Below are 18,051 nucleotides of genomic sequence, written 5' to 3'. Positions count from 1 at the left end.
AAATGTTTAATGGCGGTGTTGGTATAAGTGAGAGCGGCGGCGTTGTGGGTACAAATTCTACATGAAAGTGAGCAGCGCGTTCGGGCCACTGACATGTTCGATGAGGCTACAAGAGGGTACGTTCATTGATGACGTCGAAAGCAAACGGAGCCATTTATACAGGCACTCAATGACGGAAGGAAGCTGTTGTTATTTATGTGTGTGTTGGTGTTGCTCGTCTACAGTTGTAATGAGAATAGCATGTAGAGCGGCTGGGCGCATTTACGGGGTGGTTGGTTGGTAAAAAATCAACAGGCGCTGAAGTTGCCAAAGAAACTCTATGTAAAGCATGTGTTTATAAAAGCTATACATGACAAAGAGCGCCGAAATGAAACACTCACATGAGTGGAGCAAGCAAAACATATGAATAACGGCAACATATTTGCCTGACTGTTGACTGTTTGTTCGCCCGTTGACTGCGGTCCGTGGTTAGTTGTTTGTTGGCACGCTCGTAGAGCAGGCGTGCGAGATGAGTTGCCTTGTTGCCTTGCTGGCTTGCTCTTGATATTTGAATAGTGTATAATACATAAATATGCATAATATGTGTCTGAAAAACATAAATACAATGGCAAATTTGAGAGAAACTTGTTGGATTTGATTGTTCAGCAGCTCGCGGCGCTCAGCCTGGCTACTTTCTTCAGCGACCACTGCCACTTCAACAACTTTTTTCGAAGTACGCTCAACTCATTTACATTGCTGATGTGCAAAAAGGGAGCATGCAATGTTTTTCACTGGCGCTCCTGGGCCACACTCGCTCAGTGCTTGTGGTACGCACTCAAACAAAGAAGCAACAGCTAAACAATGTGCCGCGACGGCACAGACTAGCACAACAGAAATATAATGAAGAATGATTACTTGTCGCCTACTCAGATCAGCTCGCAGCCAGGCAGCCAGCACACACACACACACACACACGAGCGTGTATCGAGCAAGTGGAAGTGAGCTGCTAACACAGCAAGTAGGCGAAAAAGGCAACCAGGCAGCCAGGCAGCTATATGAGCACTCGCCAGTCACCAGGAAAACGGTCGCATCAGTGTGCGAATGACTGATTGACCGATCGGACGAACTCTTGTCGTCGTTGTTAGAAGCGAGCGGGTTGCTTGCGGTGCCCCCTCGTATCCGGAAAGTGCGATACCCAAACACTTTCAGCTAATTCAAGTGCTAATAAAGTAAACAGTGGCGAAAATTTTGATGAATTAGTGATTTTATTGTGTGAAAGTGCGTGATGTGTAATTATATTGAAAAATCTACTTATCGATATATAAAGCTGCAAGTGGTTTTTTGAAAAATATTTAATTGGGAAAGTGGAAATAATTAAGAGTGCATTAAAATTAAAAAAAAAAAAAATACAGAAAATTTTATGCCAAACACATTAAATAAAAAAATAAAAACATGAAAACATGAAAAATAAATATTTGTGCCATTTTTTTGCAAATAAATAAAAATGTAATAATAAATAAGAAAAATATGTATATAAAAAATTAGAAATAATTTTAAAAAATTTAAAAAATATTTCTAAATAAAACATAAAATAATTACAAAAATAAAAAAAAAAAAATATTTCAAAAAAAAATTCTAAAAATTTTAAAATTTCCTACAAAAATAATTTCTAAATAAATTTGCTTCTCCTACGAGCCTACTGCTAGTTGCTGAATTGTGAACGTCGCATTTTATGTACAACACAGCAGGTAATATTTAGCTGTCAGCTACTAAAAAAAGATATACAACGTTTAATTATTTATAATGTGCTCGATTTGTGTTATTATATTACCCTGCTGACAGCGCAGTTGCATAATTCATTTGAGCTGTAAGCTGCCTACTTGCTCTGACTGTGTTAGTTGCTAAGACTTGCGCGATCAGTTTGACAATGCATATGTGAAACCGAAAGCACAGCCAGCTAAAGACAGCAGGCGATATGGGGAATAAGGCGAAACAAAAGTAAAGCCAAAAACCCAAAAACATTACTAACAATCAAATAAACACAAATAAATGAAATTGACACAATGAAAATGCCTACAAAACGACAAAACTCAAAATAAACAACTACTATGCTTTTAATATGGGTGCTACATGTCGTATGAGTGTTGCACGGGGCGTATGAGTGACCATTTGAGCTTGACGCTTGAGTTGTGATTTTAAGTTGTGCTTTGATGCACATATTATTTTAATTAACTGCTATTTAGGTGTTAAGTTGGGGTTTTAGATTTCACAAATACTGTTATTAAGTTAGTACATATATACAATTTTTAACAATAACAATACTGTAAACTTTTCAAGGGGTGCCATGTTGCCTAATACATACATATGTATGTATATGACATATATGAGTAAAGTGCTCGGATCTATAAAAAAAGATTTAGAAAGTTTTAACGTTGCCTTGAATAATATTCTATGCCAGATTTCATGAATACATCTTGTCAAATAAAAAAGTTTTCCATATAAGCACCTGATTTTAAGCATTCAGTTTCTAAGGCAGCTATATGCTATAGTGGTTCGATCTGAAAAATTTATTCGGAGATTATAGCACCGACTTGAATAATACTTCACACCAATTTTCGTAAAGATATTTATTCAAATGAAGAAGTTTTCAATACAAGAACCTGATTTTGACTATTCAGTTTGTATGACAGCTATATGCTACAGTGGTCCGATATCGACGGTTTTGATAAATAAGCAGATTTTTAGGGAGAAAAGAACGTGTGCAAGATTTCAAAACGACATGCCACAAACGAAGGGTCTCACACAGGTTCGTTTTCAAAAAGTCTTTGAAGTCCAACCATGGCCCGAATACATATTAGACCTTATGTATTATACTATTTTTAATTAGATATATAAATAACAGCACAGTTTGCAGTGCTTAAAAATGTGTTAAAACCCTATAGTCACTTTGCCAGCTCCCTGTTACACTTTTCAAATTTATATTTTTGCCAATGTCATTGTTGTTCCTGTGATATCTTTCACTCAAGTTTCAAAATATTTTCAAATACTTAATATTTTAAACAACAATAAAAATGCCAAAGCAAAATATCTTCTGCGACGTACACGAAGCTGTGCCAGTATTGGTCGCGAAAAATGTCAAGAATTCCAAAATGACAATAAACCCCAATACACAAGCATAATGGCATATGCATGTAGGTGTGTAACGGTATATGTGTGTATTATATGACAATATCTATGAGAAAAGCGTCTATTTGTGTAACGCATTTGAAAACATTTCTACAGCCCATTAGCGCTGTCAATTGCATTGTGTGCATGTGTATGTGTGCGCCGCTACGCCACAAAGATGGGCTGTGTATGTGAACGCTTGCGAAAGCCTGCTAATTTATTATTTTCTTTATTAAATTTATTGTTATTTATTTTTACATAAAAAAATTATACAAAATATTTCGAAAAATATGCATAAATTTCGAAAACGAAAATCCTGTTAAACAAAAAGATGTTCTACAAAGTGACAGAGAGCGTTGGCATCTTAACCCTTAGAATACGCTGCTAAATATTAATAAATGAAAATCACGATAAATGTTGTATGATAAATATAAAATTAATTTTCGATTTTTTCAATGTTAAAAATTTTTTAAATGCACAAATTTTTTATTAAAAAACAATAATTTGAGTTTTTTTTTTTGCTTTACAAGAGTTCGTCATGTAAAAAATTATTCTAAGAAAAAATATATAAAAAATTTTTATTAAAAAAAAAAATTTAATTTGCAAAAAAATTTTTTTGCTCTACAGGATTTCCTGATGTAAAAATATTATCCTAAGAGTTTCAAAAGTTATAGAAATTTTAGTAAAAAAAATATTTTTACATGTTATGTTATGTTTCAGAGGTCACCGACAACTTTTAAAATTAAGCAAAAAATCCAACTACACAAACAAATTTTTTTTTCGTGTATATGTATGTAGGTTAAATTTTGGCTTGGCTCGTCCTTATGTATGTATGTATGTATATCCACGACAAATCTCAACTGAAAAATTATTACTGACAATAATAAATTATCGTCAATAAGTATGTTTTAGAAAAAGTATATTTTGCCTATGTACATATGTATGTATATGCCTACAAACACATCAACATATAGTACATATAGATGTTCGTCCATGTGTATGTCAAAATATGTCAATCGGTCTTCGTTAAATGATGTCGACGACGCACCGAACTCGCCCACAAATGTGTGAAATGGAATGTTTAGAAAATACTTTTTTGCCTAATGTTGTTGTTAATTAAGAAAAATGTTGCCTTCAAATTTGTGTTTCATCACATATTGATGTAAGTAAAAATAACTTATGACATTTATATGAAAGGCCATGCTTGAAGTTACAAAATAGTGCGTCTCGCCTTAAAACGATTCGAAATAACTAATAAAGTTTTTTGTTCAATCGTAGTGAAATTAAAGAGAAATAAAATCATTTTAGATAGTGCGATGAAGACCAAACTCAACTTAATATCCCTGCTTTAAGAAATATTATTTTAGATATTATGGTAGTCGAAAAACTATTTTCGTATTTCTAATCAAACTTCAACTAATTTTTTTATATTTATACGACTACAACGACATCTATTAATTAAAGGCAAAATACGAAAATACTTTTTCGACTACCCAATATATTCTGAGATTTGGCATATGTTGTTACATATCTGTGTTAAAAGATTTTCTTGTTGAGTTTATTTGAAAAGTTTTTAACTCAAGAACTCGAAAAATGTTTTTTTGGTTGTTTTTTCTGCTTGACGTTCGTCAGTCGCACGAGCTGATTCCTAAAAAAACAAGAGATTTATTGTGGAAAAAAATGTTTAAGGTTTTTCTGGGGAAAAATTATTACAGGGTGTCTTAAAATATTATGTTCAATTTGAGTTCTATTCCACTTTCCAATATCAATAAGTTCAAATAAAGTCCCTTATACATACATACATATGTATCTATCCTTTCAGTTTACCCGCACATCTTTAACGGGTTTCAGTCTGTAGCCACCTTTATAAGTCAAAGTGTGCTTTTCCCCAAAATTTCAAGTGAACTAAAATTAAAGCAACAAATAATAAAATACGCAATAAACTCTATAAAATAATCATGCAACAACAATAGAATGTATAAATTTTAAAATTTTATTTTTTCACATAATTCAAAGATATTTTGTTATGTTACGAGCAAGTCACACCTAATTTAGTTTCATTTATTGTACTTATTTGCCGCATTTAGCTTCTCCCATTAGATTTACTTTTTTCCTAAACAACTCATATATGTACATAAGTACATACATACATATGTATTTACAAATATATACAATACGTGCATTTTTTTTTCATTGAACAACAGAACTTTTGATTTGCACAGAAATAAAATTATCAGCAGCTCTTCAAATTCAAAAAAAAATCACTTAAAACAAATGGGAAAATCCCACTAAAGACAAGAGCACAAAAACACACAGCCACACACCCACCAATAAATAATATAATATATGGCACACATATTATATATACATATATAATGCTAAAAATTACTTGAAATACAGCACAGCGAAATGTACTAATACAACAAAGACACAAACAACAACAACACTTAGTGAGAAAACATTAGCAACAGCCAAGAAGCACACCGCAAGTGGCAAAAAAGAAACTTTTTGAGTCAAGTAGTAAAATGCCAAGTGCCAGACAAATTAAACCAAACAAAACTCAGCAATATATAATACATGGCGACATATATGTACATATGTACTTGTATGTATATGCACTTACCTATATATATGCGTACAGATATCTAAACGTATTATATGCATTATATGTTAGTAATGTTTATTCACGCATGTTTGCATATGCGTGTCCAAAACAATAAAAATTTTGCATAGAGGCAAAAACAAGAAAAGGGCAACAACTTATTCACATATGTACATACACACACGTACATAAATATTTGCAAACATCCGAAATTCGCGTTAAATGCAACAGGAGTATTGCAAGCACTTTATGAAGGCGAAGTACGACACTCAGAGCGAGTTGAGAGCGGCGAGTATGCAAATGCAGACATGAATAGCGGTAATGGTAACATGGGAATTTAGCTTGTATGTTCACTTTTACACGTGCTCATCCTTAAATAATATGAAAAAATATTCCTTCAGCTTTCAAAAATAAATATTTTTTAGAGCTTTTTTTGGGATATTCGTGATGAACTTGTTTGTCTAACTAAATACTGTGCGTGCTATATCGCTATATAATTTTTATATAAATGTAAGTATGTATATACGCAAACTTCTGCATATACATACATATATAAATATAATTTTTTTTAGAAATACTTATCCACGCAGATGTGTGCAAGTTACCCCAATGGTGAATCAGAGGTATATTTAATTAAAAGAAACCTTGGGGTAGGTTTTCAGGAATAGCGTAAAGCAAATACTTAAAAAAACAATTATACTAAAAACTAACTTACTTACTCACCTCTGCACTTCTGTTTCTTACTCACTTCGGTGAAAAAATTATCGGCGTATAACGGCAAATTAAATTAAACGATTTCGGTTAAATAATTTGCTTTCACTTCTGTAACAGATCCTTGAACAGTAATAAAAAATATTTACAAAAAATCTGAAAACGAAATAAATTAAAATTTATCAGCAAATAAGCAATAAAAAATCTCAGTGTAATTTATTTATATATTTAAATACATAAGTACTATAATAACCTTTAAACTTTTTCAAGTTGGAAGGCCTAGAAAAAAATCTAATCTAAATTTATTGGCTTAAAGAATGCCTCACCGAAGTCATGTGACAACCACATTTGAGAATAGGCTCAAATTTAGGCAAATTTTCTAGAAAAAACATATTTACCTCGACCATTTTGCATTTAAAAACAAAGCACCTGAATTAATTGAACAAATTTGGAATACAAATTTTATGTGGAATAATAAGTTATACAAAGCAGTTAGCAACAGCTTTCAACTATTGTGAGAATTACATATTTCTTACCAAAATTTGGCAATTGACACTTTCTTGTAAGGAAAAAACAGTAGGTTGACTAATCGGACTTGTGGGTCATACCAACTTCAAAGTAGTCGTAATACATCCAATATATGTATATGTATGTATATAAAGGGTGATTTTTTAAGAGCTTGATAACTTTTTTAAAAAAAAAAAACGCATAAAATTTGCAAAATCTCATCGGTTCTTTATTTGAAACGTTAGATTGGTTCATGACATTTACTTTTTGAAGATAATTTCATTTAAATGTTGACCGCGGCTGCGTCTTAGGTGGTCCATTCGGAAAGTCCAATTTTGGGCAACTTTTTCGAGCATTTCGGCCGGAATAGCCCGAATTTCTTCGGAAATGTTGTCTTCCAAAGCTGGAATAGTTGCTGGCTTATTTCTGTAGACTTTAGACTTGACGTAGCCCCACAAAAAATAGTCTAAAGGCGTTAAATCGCATGATCTTGGTGGCCAACTTACGGGTCCATTTCTTGAGATGAATTGTTGTCCGAAGTTTTCCCTCAAAATGGCCATAGAATCGCGAGCTGTGTGGCATGCAGCGCCATCTTGTTGAAACCACATGTCAACCAAGTTCAGTTCTTCCATTTTTGGCAACAAAAAGTTTGTTAGCATCGAACGATAGCGATCGCCATTCACCGTAACGTTGCGTCCAACAGCATCTTTGAAAAAATACGGTCCAATGATTCCACCAGCGTACAAACCACACCAAACAGTGCATTTTTCGGGATGCATGGGCAGTTCTTGAACGGCTTCTGGTTGCTCTTCACCCCAAATGCGGCAATTTTGCTTATTTACGTAGCCATTCAACCAGAAATGAGCCTCATCGCTGAACAAAACACGCGCGCGAAACACATTTCGAACCGAACACTGATTTTGGTAATAAAATTCAATGATTTGCAAGCGTAGCTCGTTAGTAAGTCTATTCATGATGAAATGTCAAAGCATACTGAGCATCTTTCTCTTTGACACCATGTCTGAAATCCCACGTGATCTGTCAAATACTAATGCATGAAAATCCTAACCTCAAAAAAATCACCCGTTACATACATATATAATATAAGCTTCCCACTGGACTACTCAAAAGTAGCTATAGTTGGCTCAGATCAGTGATCTATTTGTAGGATTTTTCATTCCAGCTTCAATTTCAAGGTGGTATACCACACGCGGTCCTACATACATACATACATACATACATATGTACATATATACAACCACCTATCACACATTTCATACGGGAAAATCACATTTGGCACTTTTTGCTTCGTCTTCTGGCAGTGAAAATTTTGTTTATTTAAATCCGATTTAACGACGTGCATATATTCACATAAAAAACCTAAGCACACATGCGCAACAATAACAACAACAACAATTATTTGTTGTTTATTTAGTAAATATACGTAGTAACAACAAAAAGTAGGCCGCAAGAAAGTAAAAATAAAATTGAAAATCGAAAATGAAAAATGAAAACCGAAACGTTGACGCCAACCTAACAACAAAACCAACAAGCATTCTTATAAATTAGTAAAATATTAAGTCGCACGCAATTTTGACATTTTGGCAGTCAACTATTTTGGCAGCGCTAAGTGTGTACTTCCACAAACAGCCATACATACACACAGACAAGCAAATCTTTGCGCGAATTTAAACGGCACAATTTGAGCTAAATAGACAACCACTTGCGCATCTTAATCCAAACAGTTGTTAAATTCTCCGCGTCTGCACGCACACCTTGGCACGCCTACGCACACATACTTGGCAATGATGCGTGCACATAACTCAACGTCAATATGCCACGGGTGACAGCCGTGCCAGTGCTCGTGTTTGACGAACAGTGAAATTATTAAAAATATTATTGAAATTAAAAATTTAGATTTAAATTTTGAAAAAAAATACTTTAAAATACATAAAATTTGTTAAAAAAAAACCGCTTTGGCCAACAATTTGTTTCGGAGATAGCTAATGGAATTCGCTAATTAGTATGGTTTTTATTCTTCCTGATAGCAAATATGTAGAACTTCATACGTGCAATAGAGGAAATGGACAATTTTTGCTAAAAAATCTCAAATATTTTCATAAAAACTCCTAATTTTCACCTTAGCTGTCTTCGATTCAAAAAAATCGTACTACTCTCTGTCAAAAAAATTACATATAGAAGCGACAGGATCGAGTTCGTACAAAAAAATATGCGGATACCTCTTAAGGGGTTATACGGTTATACTATATATAATTAGAAGGCCGAAAAAAGCGAATTTCCAGAATTTTTTTTTCTGAGAAAAATTTTGAAATTTTTTGTATTTTGTATATAATCTTTTAACTGTATTTTAATGCTTAATATTAGTAAAAATATTTATTTGGAAAGGCTGATCTCCGGGAGCTCCTCTCAAAACAGACATTTTGTGGTGAACACTATATCTCTGAACTGAGTCCTCTGAAACTAAAAAAAAACAAACCGATTTCGTTAAAGTTTGTAATGTTAAATCTAGTAATTGATTGGAGGAATAGGAAAAAACATTTATTGATTAAAATTTTGTTTATATTAATTACTAAAAAAATTTATTTAAGAAGCTCGTGTTTAAATTTGAGACTAATCGGTTTAAACGTTTTCGAGTAAGGTTGGACTTTGAAAACGCGTTTAAAGTTTGGCCTTGTACTTTCAAGCAATCTGAAACGCCTTTGCACTATAAGGGATGCTTTGTTCGATTCACTACTCTCCAACGGTTGGCGAATGTAAGACAGGCGATGAATGAGTAGCTCGCTGTGAACAATATGAACATCTGCAAAATTTTAGTGCATAACAAGGAGTGTGAGTTTATAAAATGTAGCATACATTTAGGATGATAATTAATAACACAAAGCCAATATAAATTGGAATTATTACAAAAAACTTGACTGCAGAGTATAAAATATGCTAAGACGAATTTGAAATTATACATTTTAAGTTTGATAATTTTATAAAAGTTAAATAACAAAAATATTATTTGATCCTATAGTTATCAGGCGAGCTATACAATTATCTTTGACTAATACATACATATAAACGCTCGAATATATGTGTTTAAATAAAATATTTATTTGTTACAGTATATTGTTTGTTACTATTATACCATATATTAAAATAAAAAATTCACTCATTTTACAGTAATCAAAACTGGCGCCTGCGCTTCGTATAAATACGGCCGCTGGGGCACGAAGTTGCTTATACGCCCGGTGAGTTAGAAGCTAAAACCGAAGCATTAACAATAAAGCAGATAAAGACAATACAAAGCGCTGAAACGCTTTTAGAGCGACAAAAGCAACGCTGTTGCAAATAACACTATCACAACAGTAAGGACAAAACCCAGCAAAATGATACGGGATGTCTCCAGCTCAACACTCGGACGCGAGGAGGAACGCAAGCCGCTTATGGCTGCGTACATGTTCCAACGTCGTGTGCTGTTCGGTTGCAGCGTGTTGATGGTGCTCTCGCTCATCATGTGGATTGTAGCCATTTCAACGGACCACTGGGTGATAATAACCGGTGGAAAAGGTAAAACCAATGTCAGCGAACAGTTAATAGTTAAATATTTTAACATTTGAATTTTACTTCGCCAAAGAAAACATATGACATTTGGACATTTTAATAACAAACGAAATACTCGTATGCACACCCGAACACATACGCAATACAAGCTTAGGCGTTAACGAATTCGAAAATCTTTTGAGTGACAATGTTATTGCCTTTATATCGAATACTTTTGAATTGTAAATTTGTTTGTTGTTGTTATTTTCTTCAAAAGTAGGAAGCACTATGCCGTCAATGATCAGAAGCAAACTATACAACGCAATATTCACAATTTTATGAGCTAGTTATTCGCACTACAAAACTTTTATAGCTTTTTTTCATTTTTGAATGAATGCTTACATACAACAACAACGTTTTATGACCACTATTACATATTTGCCAGAAAGTATTATCGTTCCGCCTTTAGCACGAGTCTTTTTGTTCGGCTCTTGTACTACCTATTAGACATTACATAGACGCCTTAGCTTCTTTGTAATTATATATCCGCTATGCTTTGCCTAAGAATGATTCTTCTAATTATTTAATTTATTTTGATTTACGAATGGCGCGTATATTTAATCGTTTTAAGCTCACTAAATTGTTTTTACGGCGCGATAATTTAAAGCATTTGGAAAAAATTAACAGGAAGCAGTTTAATTTCATTTATTTTCGCATAAATAGCGAAAAGCTGAGAAGAAAAAGATAGAATTTTAATAGTTTTTTAATTTTTAATTTAATTTTTACCTATTCCATAATTGATTTTTTCATGTTTTTTTTTAATTAAACCAGAACAAATAATTGAATTATCATTTCAATTAAATTATTTTTATTTTGTAAGCCCGATAATTTGCATTAAAAATCTCGTCAACCTGATTATTTATATTTATATAACCCGTAATCTATCTCGGTATAGTTATCACACATAGTTATCATATTGTATACACTGGAGCAGTCAAACTTACACTTCCCTAAATTGGAATTAAAAATCAAAATCGAATTATAAATCCAAAATTTTTTTTAAGATTGGTAACCCCGCTTATAACCCGCATAAATATTTATAAATTAGCCGATTAGTTCTAGCGTAGAATTAAAGGGTTAAAGCCTTAAAATTCAGTGAAGCGCTAAAAAATTGCATTACGACTTGAAATTTTCACTACTTTACAACAATTTCAATATTTGTTACAATATCACTCAAGTTTGTGTATATAAGTTAAGGCATACTCTAGATTAATTTTTATAATATACTTAAATTTTCTTTTTCAACAGGCATTTTCATACCGGAGACACGTCGATTTTTTATGGACTCACACTCCGGTTTGTGGGTGCATTGTCGGCACACTAAAACACCTAACGCATTGCCCACCGCCAATGTGGTGCGCAACTTCACGTCCATAGCTTATGTGAACCCTACAACGTTATTGGATGCCAAATTGAATGCATCAGCGCTAGAGTTTGTGCGCGAATTTAGCGAGGAAATTGTAGAGATACCGATGAAAAATTTTACGGAGTCCGCTAGGCGACGCATGTTTGCGCATTGGGTACGTAATGACGAGGAAGAGTTTAAGGCATTCAAAAAAATCTTTGAAGATCTTGTATTGAACACAACAGCCACACAAGCCGAAACCATACCCATAAATGCCAAGCCGATCGCAATCGATCCGCTAAATGTACGCGAAATAGAATCACGAAAAATCTTCGGAACAGCACTTCAAAAAGTCAGAGTCAATGCAACATCATATTATTTTGTTATACCAGAAGCGGCGCAATTGGCCATATTTGTGGGTTGGAATGAGAAACCCTTTGTGCCAAAGCTTTTCTGGCCATATGTGCGTGATTTGGGCGTGCCCGCATTTGTACTGGATGATCATCAGGTGATATTGCAACTGGTGCCACCACTACCACCAAGCAGTGGTCGCGAAGCGAACGGTTATGTCTATCAACCGAATGGTAAGCTCGAGTCGTATGAATAATGTACTAAAATCATTTTATCAAAATTACCTACACATTTTTCCAGAGCGTTGCAAGTACATTGACATGTTCACCAACCCCAAGTCGTTGAACAAAGATCCCGGCATCGACGTGGAGCTGATGGGTAAGTAGACGCCCAGTTATGTCTTTTTCACAACAGTCTATTTCACAACAATATTTTACACTTTTGTTTTTCTTTCGGCAGATTATATACGCACACAGGCTTCGTTTGCCTGTATCACCGTGTTCGTTATGAGTCTGGGTTCGGTTTTCTCTTTTTACACTTTCAAGAATCCGCGCTATATGTTTAAGCGTTTAGCTGGTGGTATTCACCTGGTTTCCGCCTCTACTGCCGTGGTTGTTCTACAGGTGCTCTTTTCATCCGTTGATTACACAAAGAAGCACTTATTCTACGCTTATCCCGAAGGTGCTGAACTTACGTAAGTATTCGAATTTTGTATGAAAAATAACTATGATTTATATTTGCCACAATGAGTTGCACAAAATTTGGACATTTGTTTTTGCAAGCGCACGAGTAACGGTAATAGTTCGTTTTCCGGTTGCAGCAACAAAACTACTTACTAGTTTCAATTTCATACCGTTCCCGAGTTAAACGCTTAGTATTGCCACTTTTAAATATTAGTGCTATAATAATATTTTCACTCATATACATATGTTTTAATTATTAATATTTTTTATATGTAATTTAATATAATAAAACCCTTACATTTATTATTTCCAGTTATGGTTATGGCGTCTACTTAGCGTGGTTTACTTTTATAGTGAATTTAGTGTGTGGTCTCCTATTTATGTGGTATTCGGGCAAGAAGAAGGGTGCGAAGGCACCTAACGATGAAGTAGCAATGGCAGATGAGCCTACAATAATGGGCAGATAATTGCTTTAACCAACCAATTTTGTTCAATATACATATATGCGTCAATGTATATACCAAAATAGTGCCCACCGATCATCAGTGTACCTTAAAATACTCGCTAATGTGCTCCATGGTTGAACATTGTCTTGTGAAAGCCATTACTAAAGATGACAAATAATGCAAAATTAACTTTTGAAATCAAATGATGTTACAACCAATATAAGATTGGTGCTGAGGCATCTGAAATAGTCATCGTTGAGTAGAAATGTTAATTAGTCAGAACTATATGAAAGTAATACGTTTTTTACTAAAAGAATTTGCAGTTCCTAAATGACTAATATTGTAAAAAATAAATATAATTATATTTTATAATTATAAAAGAAATTATAAGCAATTTTTACATATAAACGAATATAAAAGTATATGTAAACAGAAACTTACATATTGAAATGAGCAATCAAAACCAAAAAAAGTCACTATTGTTTAAATATTTAATAATTGTATGTACAATTTCATTGTAAGCTATTTTTGTATATATGCATGTTCACGAATTTCAAACTTGTTCACTGTTAATTAATATTTTAAAGTAAAAAACCATTATAATAGCACGAAAAAACAAGAAATTTATTGACATAAACATAAGTCTTTCGAGAAGACCAAAGTTTTCTTAAATAAAATACTTAAGGCTTAAAATATTTTGCTAAGTTTATCAGCTATATATAAGTATAAGTCTCTCTTTCTCTCTTTATAATAAAAATATGTTCGAAATAAAAACATTGTACGTAAATTTATTTGAATAAGTGTGGTAAGTAAGCAAATAAAAACATTTTAGTTTATTCACGAATGCAAAGAAAATGTATACATATGTACATACATATGCGTGTATTATAAATTAAGTAATATATGAGAGTATATAGACCATATATACATAGAAGAGATCAATATACCGTACATTATATGGGGATTTTAAAAGGTAAGATATGGCAAGACGTGGAAGTCATGTTCGGAAACAGGGTGATACCAATACGGTATTTAAAATAATTATGAAAAGTGCATGAAGTAGTATTTAAAAATTGTCTATGAGTTCCAAATAATTTGATATACTGCTTTTTAAATGTTTATCATTATTATAAAAAAAAGAGTTGTAACTTATGCACAATCTCTAATAATAACATCAATTTTCTATTGCTCACTTTCTTGCAACCCTGTGGTGACACGTCCGCAATTCACAGCTGTCACCGCAATGACAATTGAATTTCATCTTTTGTGGAATGCGGTGGACGTGAAACGCGTGTGGTGTTGCATTTTGTGTGTTTTTGAGCACAAATTTCGAACGAAATCGAGATAAATTCTTATCGAAAAGGTGAGCAGTGAATAAAACATAAGCTTTCCAATTCACATACTACGACTCGTGTAATATATACAACGTAATAGTTTTACAAAACTAATGACGCAAAGTACCATGTGATTTATATTATGTGGAAGGGAAAGGGGAGCAGACATTTGCACCGGTGCTGCAGCTGTGAATCAAAAATCATAAAAAGAAAAACGAAAAGAAAGCAAACGAAAGCTCTGAGTGCAATGTGTTGAAAACGTGCTAAGGCCAAATATTTGTGTGTAAATGGGAAATACTTTTATTTGCAAAAAACTAAATTGGCAAACATGACGCAATAGCGAAACCGCATACGAAATGTAGCCGCTCACTCCTCATCGCCCCCCAAAAAACTTATTACTGTGTGGTATTTTGATGCTTACGTGCAGTAGCGATGACGAATGAGATGAAATATAGTTTAGCTGTAATTTGACTTGTTGCTTTTTTGTTTTGCATGAACATTTTTAATGAGCTTGTGGTCATTTTTGTGCTTATCAATTTTTAGACGAAAGAAAGCAAACAGTATGGTAGCTGATAAGGAAAACGTAGCGACTGGTGCGGTTGAAGGTGAGACGACTTCAAAGAAGGCAGCAAAGAAGCAAGCGAAGGAGGCATTGAAAGCTGCTAAGGTATTATTTATAATAAGTAGATTAAAACTTATTGTATAAATCCCACTTAATTTTGTTTTTTTTTTTTTGTAGAAAGCTGAAATTAAAGCGGCCAATTCGGCGAACAATGCTGAAGAAGGTGGTGATAGCGTAGACGTATCAGCAGGTCGTTATGGTTCTGCTGGTCTTATTCAATCGAAGGAAAAGTTTGAAGATCGTAAATTCGTGTCAGTGAGCGAATTGAGCCAGCCAGCTTATCGGGACCAATTGGTGTGGGTGCGCGGACGCGTTCATACATCCCGTTCGAAGGGCAAGCAATGTTTCTTAGTGTTGCGTCAGCAGAGCAGCACCGTGCAATGTATTTTGGCTGTTGGAGACCGTATTTCCAAACAAATGGTGAAGTTTAGCGGCAAGTAAGTTAATGCTTCTCTAAACATTTAGAAATAATAAATGTTATAACTCTTTCAATATTCCCTATAGCGTAAGCAGAGAAAGTATTATCGATGTACAAGCTAAAGTTGTTTCAGTACCAAACAAGATCGAGTCTTGTACTGAACAAACTATTGAGTTGTGTATTGAACAACTATTCGTGGTGTCACAAGCCAAACCGCAATTGCCACTGCAAATCGAAGATGCATCCCGTGCCGAAAACCCCGATGTAAGTGTAAATAAAATTTCGACTTTATATGCGGGCACTAATATACAATCTTATAGGATGCCGACAGTTTGAATATACGCGTAAACCAGGATACACGTCTGGACAACCGTGTGTTGGATTTGCGTACACCGGCCAATCAAGCTATTTTCCGTTTGGAAGCTGGGGTTTGTCGTCTCTTCCGTGACATACTAACTGCAAAAGGTTTTACAGAGATACACACACCTAAAATTATATCCGCCGCAAGTGAAGGTGGCGCAAACGTATTTACTGTCAGCTACTTCAAAGGTAAACAACCGTTAACTGCGTTTTATTTTGGATAGTTAACACGTTATTTTTTCAATTCTAGACTCCGCTTATTTGGCTCAATCTCCGCAATTGTATAAGCAAATGGCTATTGCTGCTGATTTCGATAAAGTTTACACTGTCGGCGCTGTTTTTCGTGCGGAAGACTCCAACACTCACCGTCACTTGACGGAATTCGTGGGTCTCGATTTGGAGATGGCATTCAAATATCACTACCACGAGGTCTTGCACACCATTGCCGATACGTTCACCGGAATTTTTAAGGGTTTACGTGACACTTACAGCACGGAAATTGCTGCGGTAAATCAGCAATTTAAAGTGGAGCCATTCAAGTTCTTGGAGCCGCCATTGATATTGGAATTCGCTGAAGGTGTACAAATGTTGCGTGAAGCTGGCGTTGAAACCGGTGATGAGGAAGATCTCTCTACACCAAACGAAAAGCTGTTGGGCCGTCTGGTTAAGGCAAAGTATGACACCGATTTTTATGTATTGGACAAATTTCCACTGGCTATTCGCCCCTTCTATACGATGCCCGATCCCAATAACCCAATGTATTCCAACTCGTATGATATGTTCATGCGTGGCGAGGAAATACTTTCTGGTGCGCAGCGTATACACGATCCCGATTTTCTTCTCGAACGTGCAAAACATCATGCGATCGGTGAGTACTTTTTTGCGAGGCGCACTCTATTTCATTTACTAATTGTTTTTTTTTTGTCGTTATTTCCATTATAGATACTTCGAAGATTGCGGCATATATTGAATCGTTCCGTTTCGGTTGCCCACCGCATGCTGGTGGTGGTATAGGCATGGAGCGTGTGGTCATGCTCTATCTGGGACTTGATAATATTCGTAAAACGTCGATGTTCCCACGTGATCCCAAACGATTAACGCCTTAAAATGTTTATGCACAAAAAAGTTAAATGGGAAAATGATCAGCGTGGACTTTGCTAATGGGTTTCAAATAAATTTTATGTTTGCTCAGTTTCCTTAGTGACATCCCAATGTTATGCTTGATCATTTGAAACGAGATTTTCTGTTTGGTCTTTTTAAAGGTTGTTCATTTTTTATTTTTTTTTTAATCCAACTATTTACTTAATTATGTAGTTATTCCAACAGTTGTCCAACAACTGCTTTAGTGTAAAAGTTGTCCACATTTCAATTAATACAGGTGTTAAGACTGAAATAAAGACGACATCTTCACAAACAAAAAACAAATCGGGGTTGTTTTCTTAAAGCAAAGGTTATAACTAAATTAAATTAAAATAATTTTTATGGATTTCGAAACATGTCCTATTCTTCCCAAGAAGCTTTGTCGGAACCGCCGATATCGGACCACTACAGCACAAAGCTACAATCTTCTTTACTGGCGTAGACACCGCTTACGCGATTTTAGCCGAGGGTTTTTCATTGAGAGCGTTTTTTTACGTGGCGGGTCCCAAACCCAGCACAACCCTGTGGATCCCTTCGCCTTCAAACGGATATTCTTTGGCTACCCAGAGGATACTTGGTCGAAAAGAATCGTTTCTGACCACTCCCAAGTGAATCGCAATCAGAGAATTTTCCTCACTTACGTGAACTTCATGACTCCATCCTCCAATAGCTACAAACCAAATGATCAAAATATAGTCTCTGTAAGGAAAACTTTTTAATCTGTCGAGATATCTTCACGGAATTAGGTATGGTCTAAGAAAATCTTCAAAAAAATTGTTGAG

At 34.4% G+C, this 18,051-nt stretch overlaps 2 protein-coding genes across 2 annotated transcripts; both read left to right on the top strand.

Annotated features, from left to right (window-relative positions):
• The first annotated feature begins 1,566 nt into the window (after positions 1-1,566).
• Positions 1,567-14,214, top strand: LOC105229694 (uncharacterized). The gene is made up of 6 exons (XM_011210123.4): positions 1,567-1,727; positions 10,151-10,537; positions 11,819-12,499; positions 12,567-12,644; positions 12,726-12,960; positions 13,263-14,214. The coding sequence occupies exons 2-6, from the start codon at positions 10,357-10,359 to the stop codon at positions 13,414-13,416; spliced, it is 1,329 nt and encodes a 442-aa protein (XP_011208425.2). The 5' UTR covers positions 1,567-1,727; positions 10,151-10,356; the 3' UTR covers positions 13,417-14,214.
• A 384-nt stretch (positions 14,215-14,598) lies between these two features.
• On the top strand, positions 14,599-17,554 carry LOC105229693 (aspartate--tRNA ligase, cytoplasmic). The gene is made up of 7 exons (XM_011210122.4): positions 14,599-14,758; positions 15,273-15,396; positions 15,469-15,788; positions 15,856-16,033; positions 16,090-16,318; positions 16,380-16,997; positions 17,072-17,554. The coding sequence occupies exons 2-7, from the start codon at positions 15,292-15,294 to the stop codon at positions 17,233-17,235; spliced, it is 1,614 nt and encodes a 537-aa protein (XP_011208424.2). The 5' UTR covers positions 14,599-14,758; positions 15,273-15,291; the 3' UTR covers positions 17,236-17,554.
• Positions 17,555-18,051: the final 497 nt, after the last annotated feature.

The sequence above is a fragment of the Bactrocera dorsalis genome, chromosome 3 (genome assembly GCF_023373825.1).
Source record: "Bactrocera dorsalis isolate Fly_Bdor chromosome 3, ASM2337382v1, whole genome shotgun sequence".
Lineage (NCBI taxonomy): Eukaryota > Metazoa > Arthropoda > Insecta > Diptera > Tephritidae > Bactrocera > Bactrocera dorsalis.
The sequence above is the reverse complement of the archived record's forward strand: the minus strand, read 5'-3'. Positions and strand labels throughout refer to the sequence as shown.

What these genes read in the sequence shown, in the direction of transcription:
- LOC105229693 (XM_011210122.4), top strand. Translation starts at nt 15,292, where the DNA reads ATGGTAGCTGATAAGGAAAACGTAGCGACTGGTGCGGTTGAAGGTGAG. An exon ending in ATGGTGAAGTTTAGCGGCAA is followed by an intron (nt 15,789 to 15,855) that starts GTAAGTTAATGC and finishes TATTCCCTATAG; the next exon opens with CGTAAGCAGAGAAAGTATTA. An exon ending in CCCGTGCCGAAAACCCCGAT is followed by an intron (nt 16,034 to 16,089) that starts GTAAGTGTAAAT and finishes ACAATCTTATAG; the next exon opens with GATGCCGACAGTTTGAATAT.
- LOC105229694 (XM_011210123.4), top strand. Translation starts at nt 10,357, where the DNA reads ATGATACGGGATGTCTCCAGCTCAACACTCGGACGCGAGGAGGAACGC. An exon ending in GATAATAACCGGTGGAAAAG is followed by an intron (nt 10,538 to 11,818) that starts GTAAAACCAATG and finishes CTTTTTCAACAG; the next exon opens with GCATTTTCATACCGGAGACA. An exon ending in CCCGAAGGTGCTGAACTTAC is followed by an intron (nt 12,961 to 13,262) that starts GTAAGTATTCGA and finishes TATTATTTCCAG; the next exon opens with TTATGGTTATGGCGTCTACT.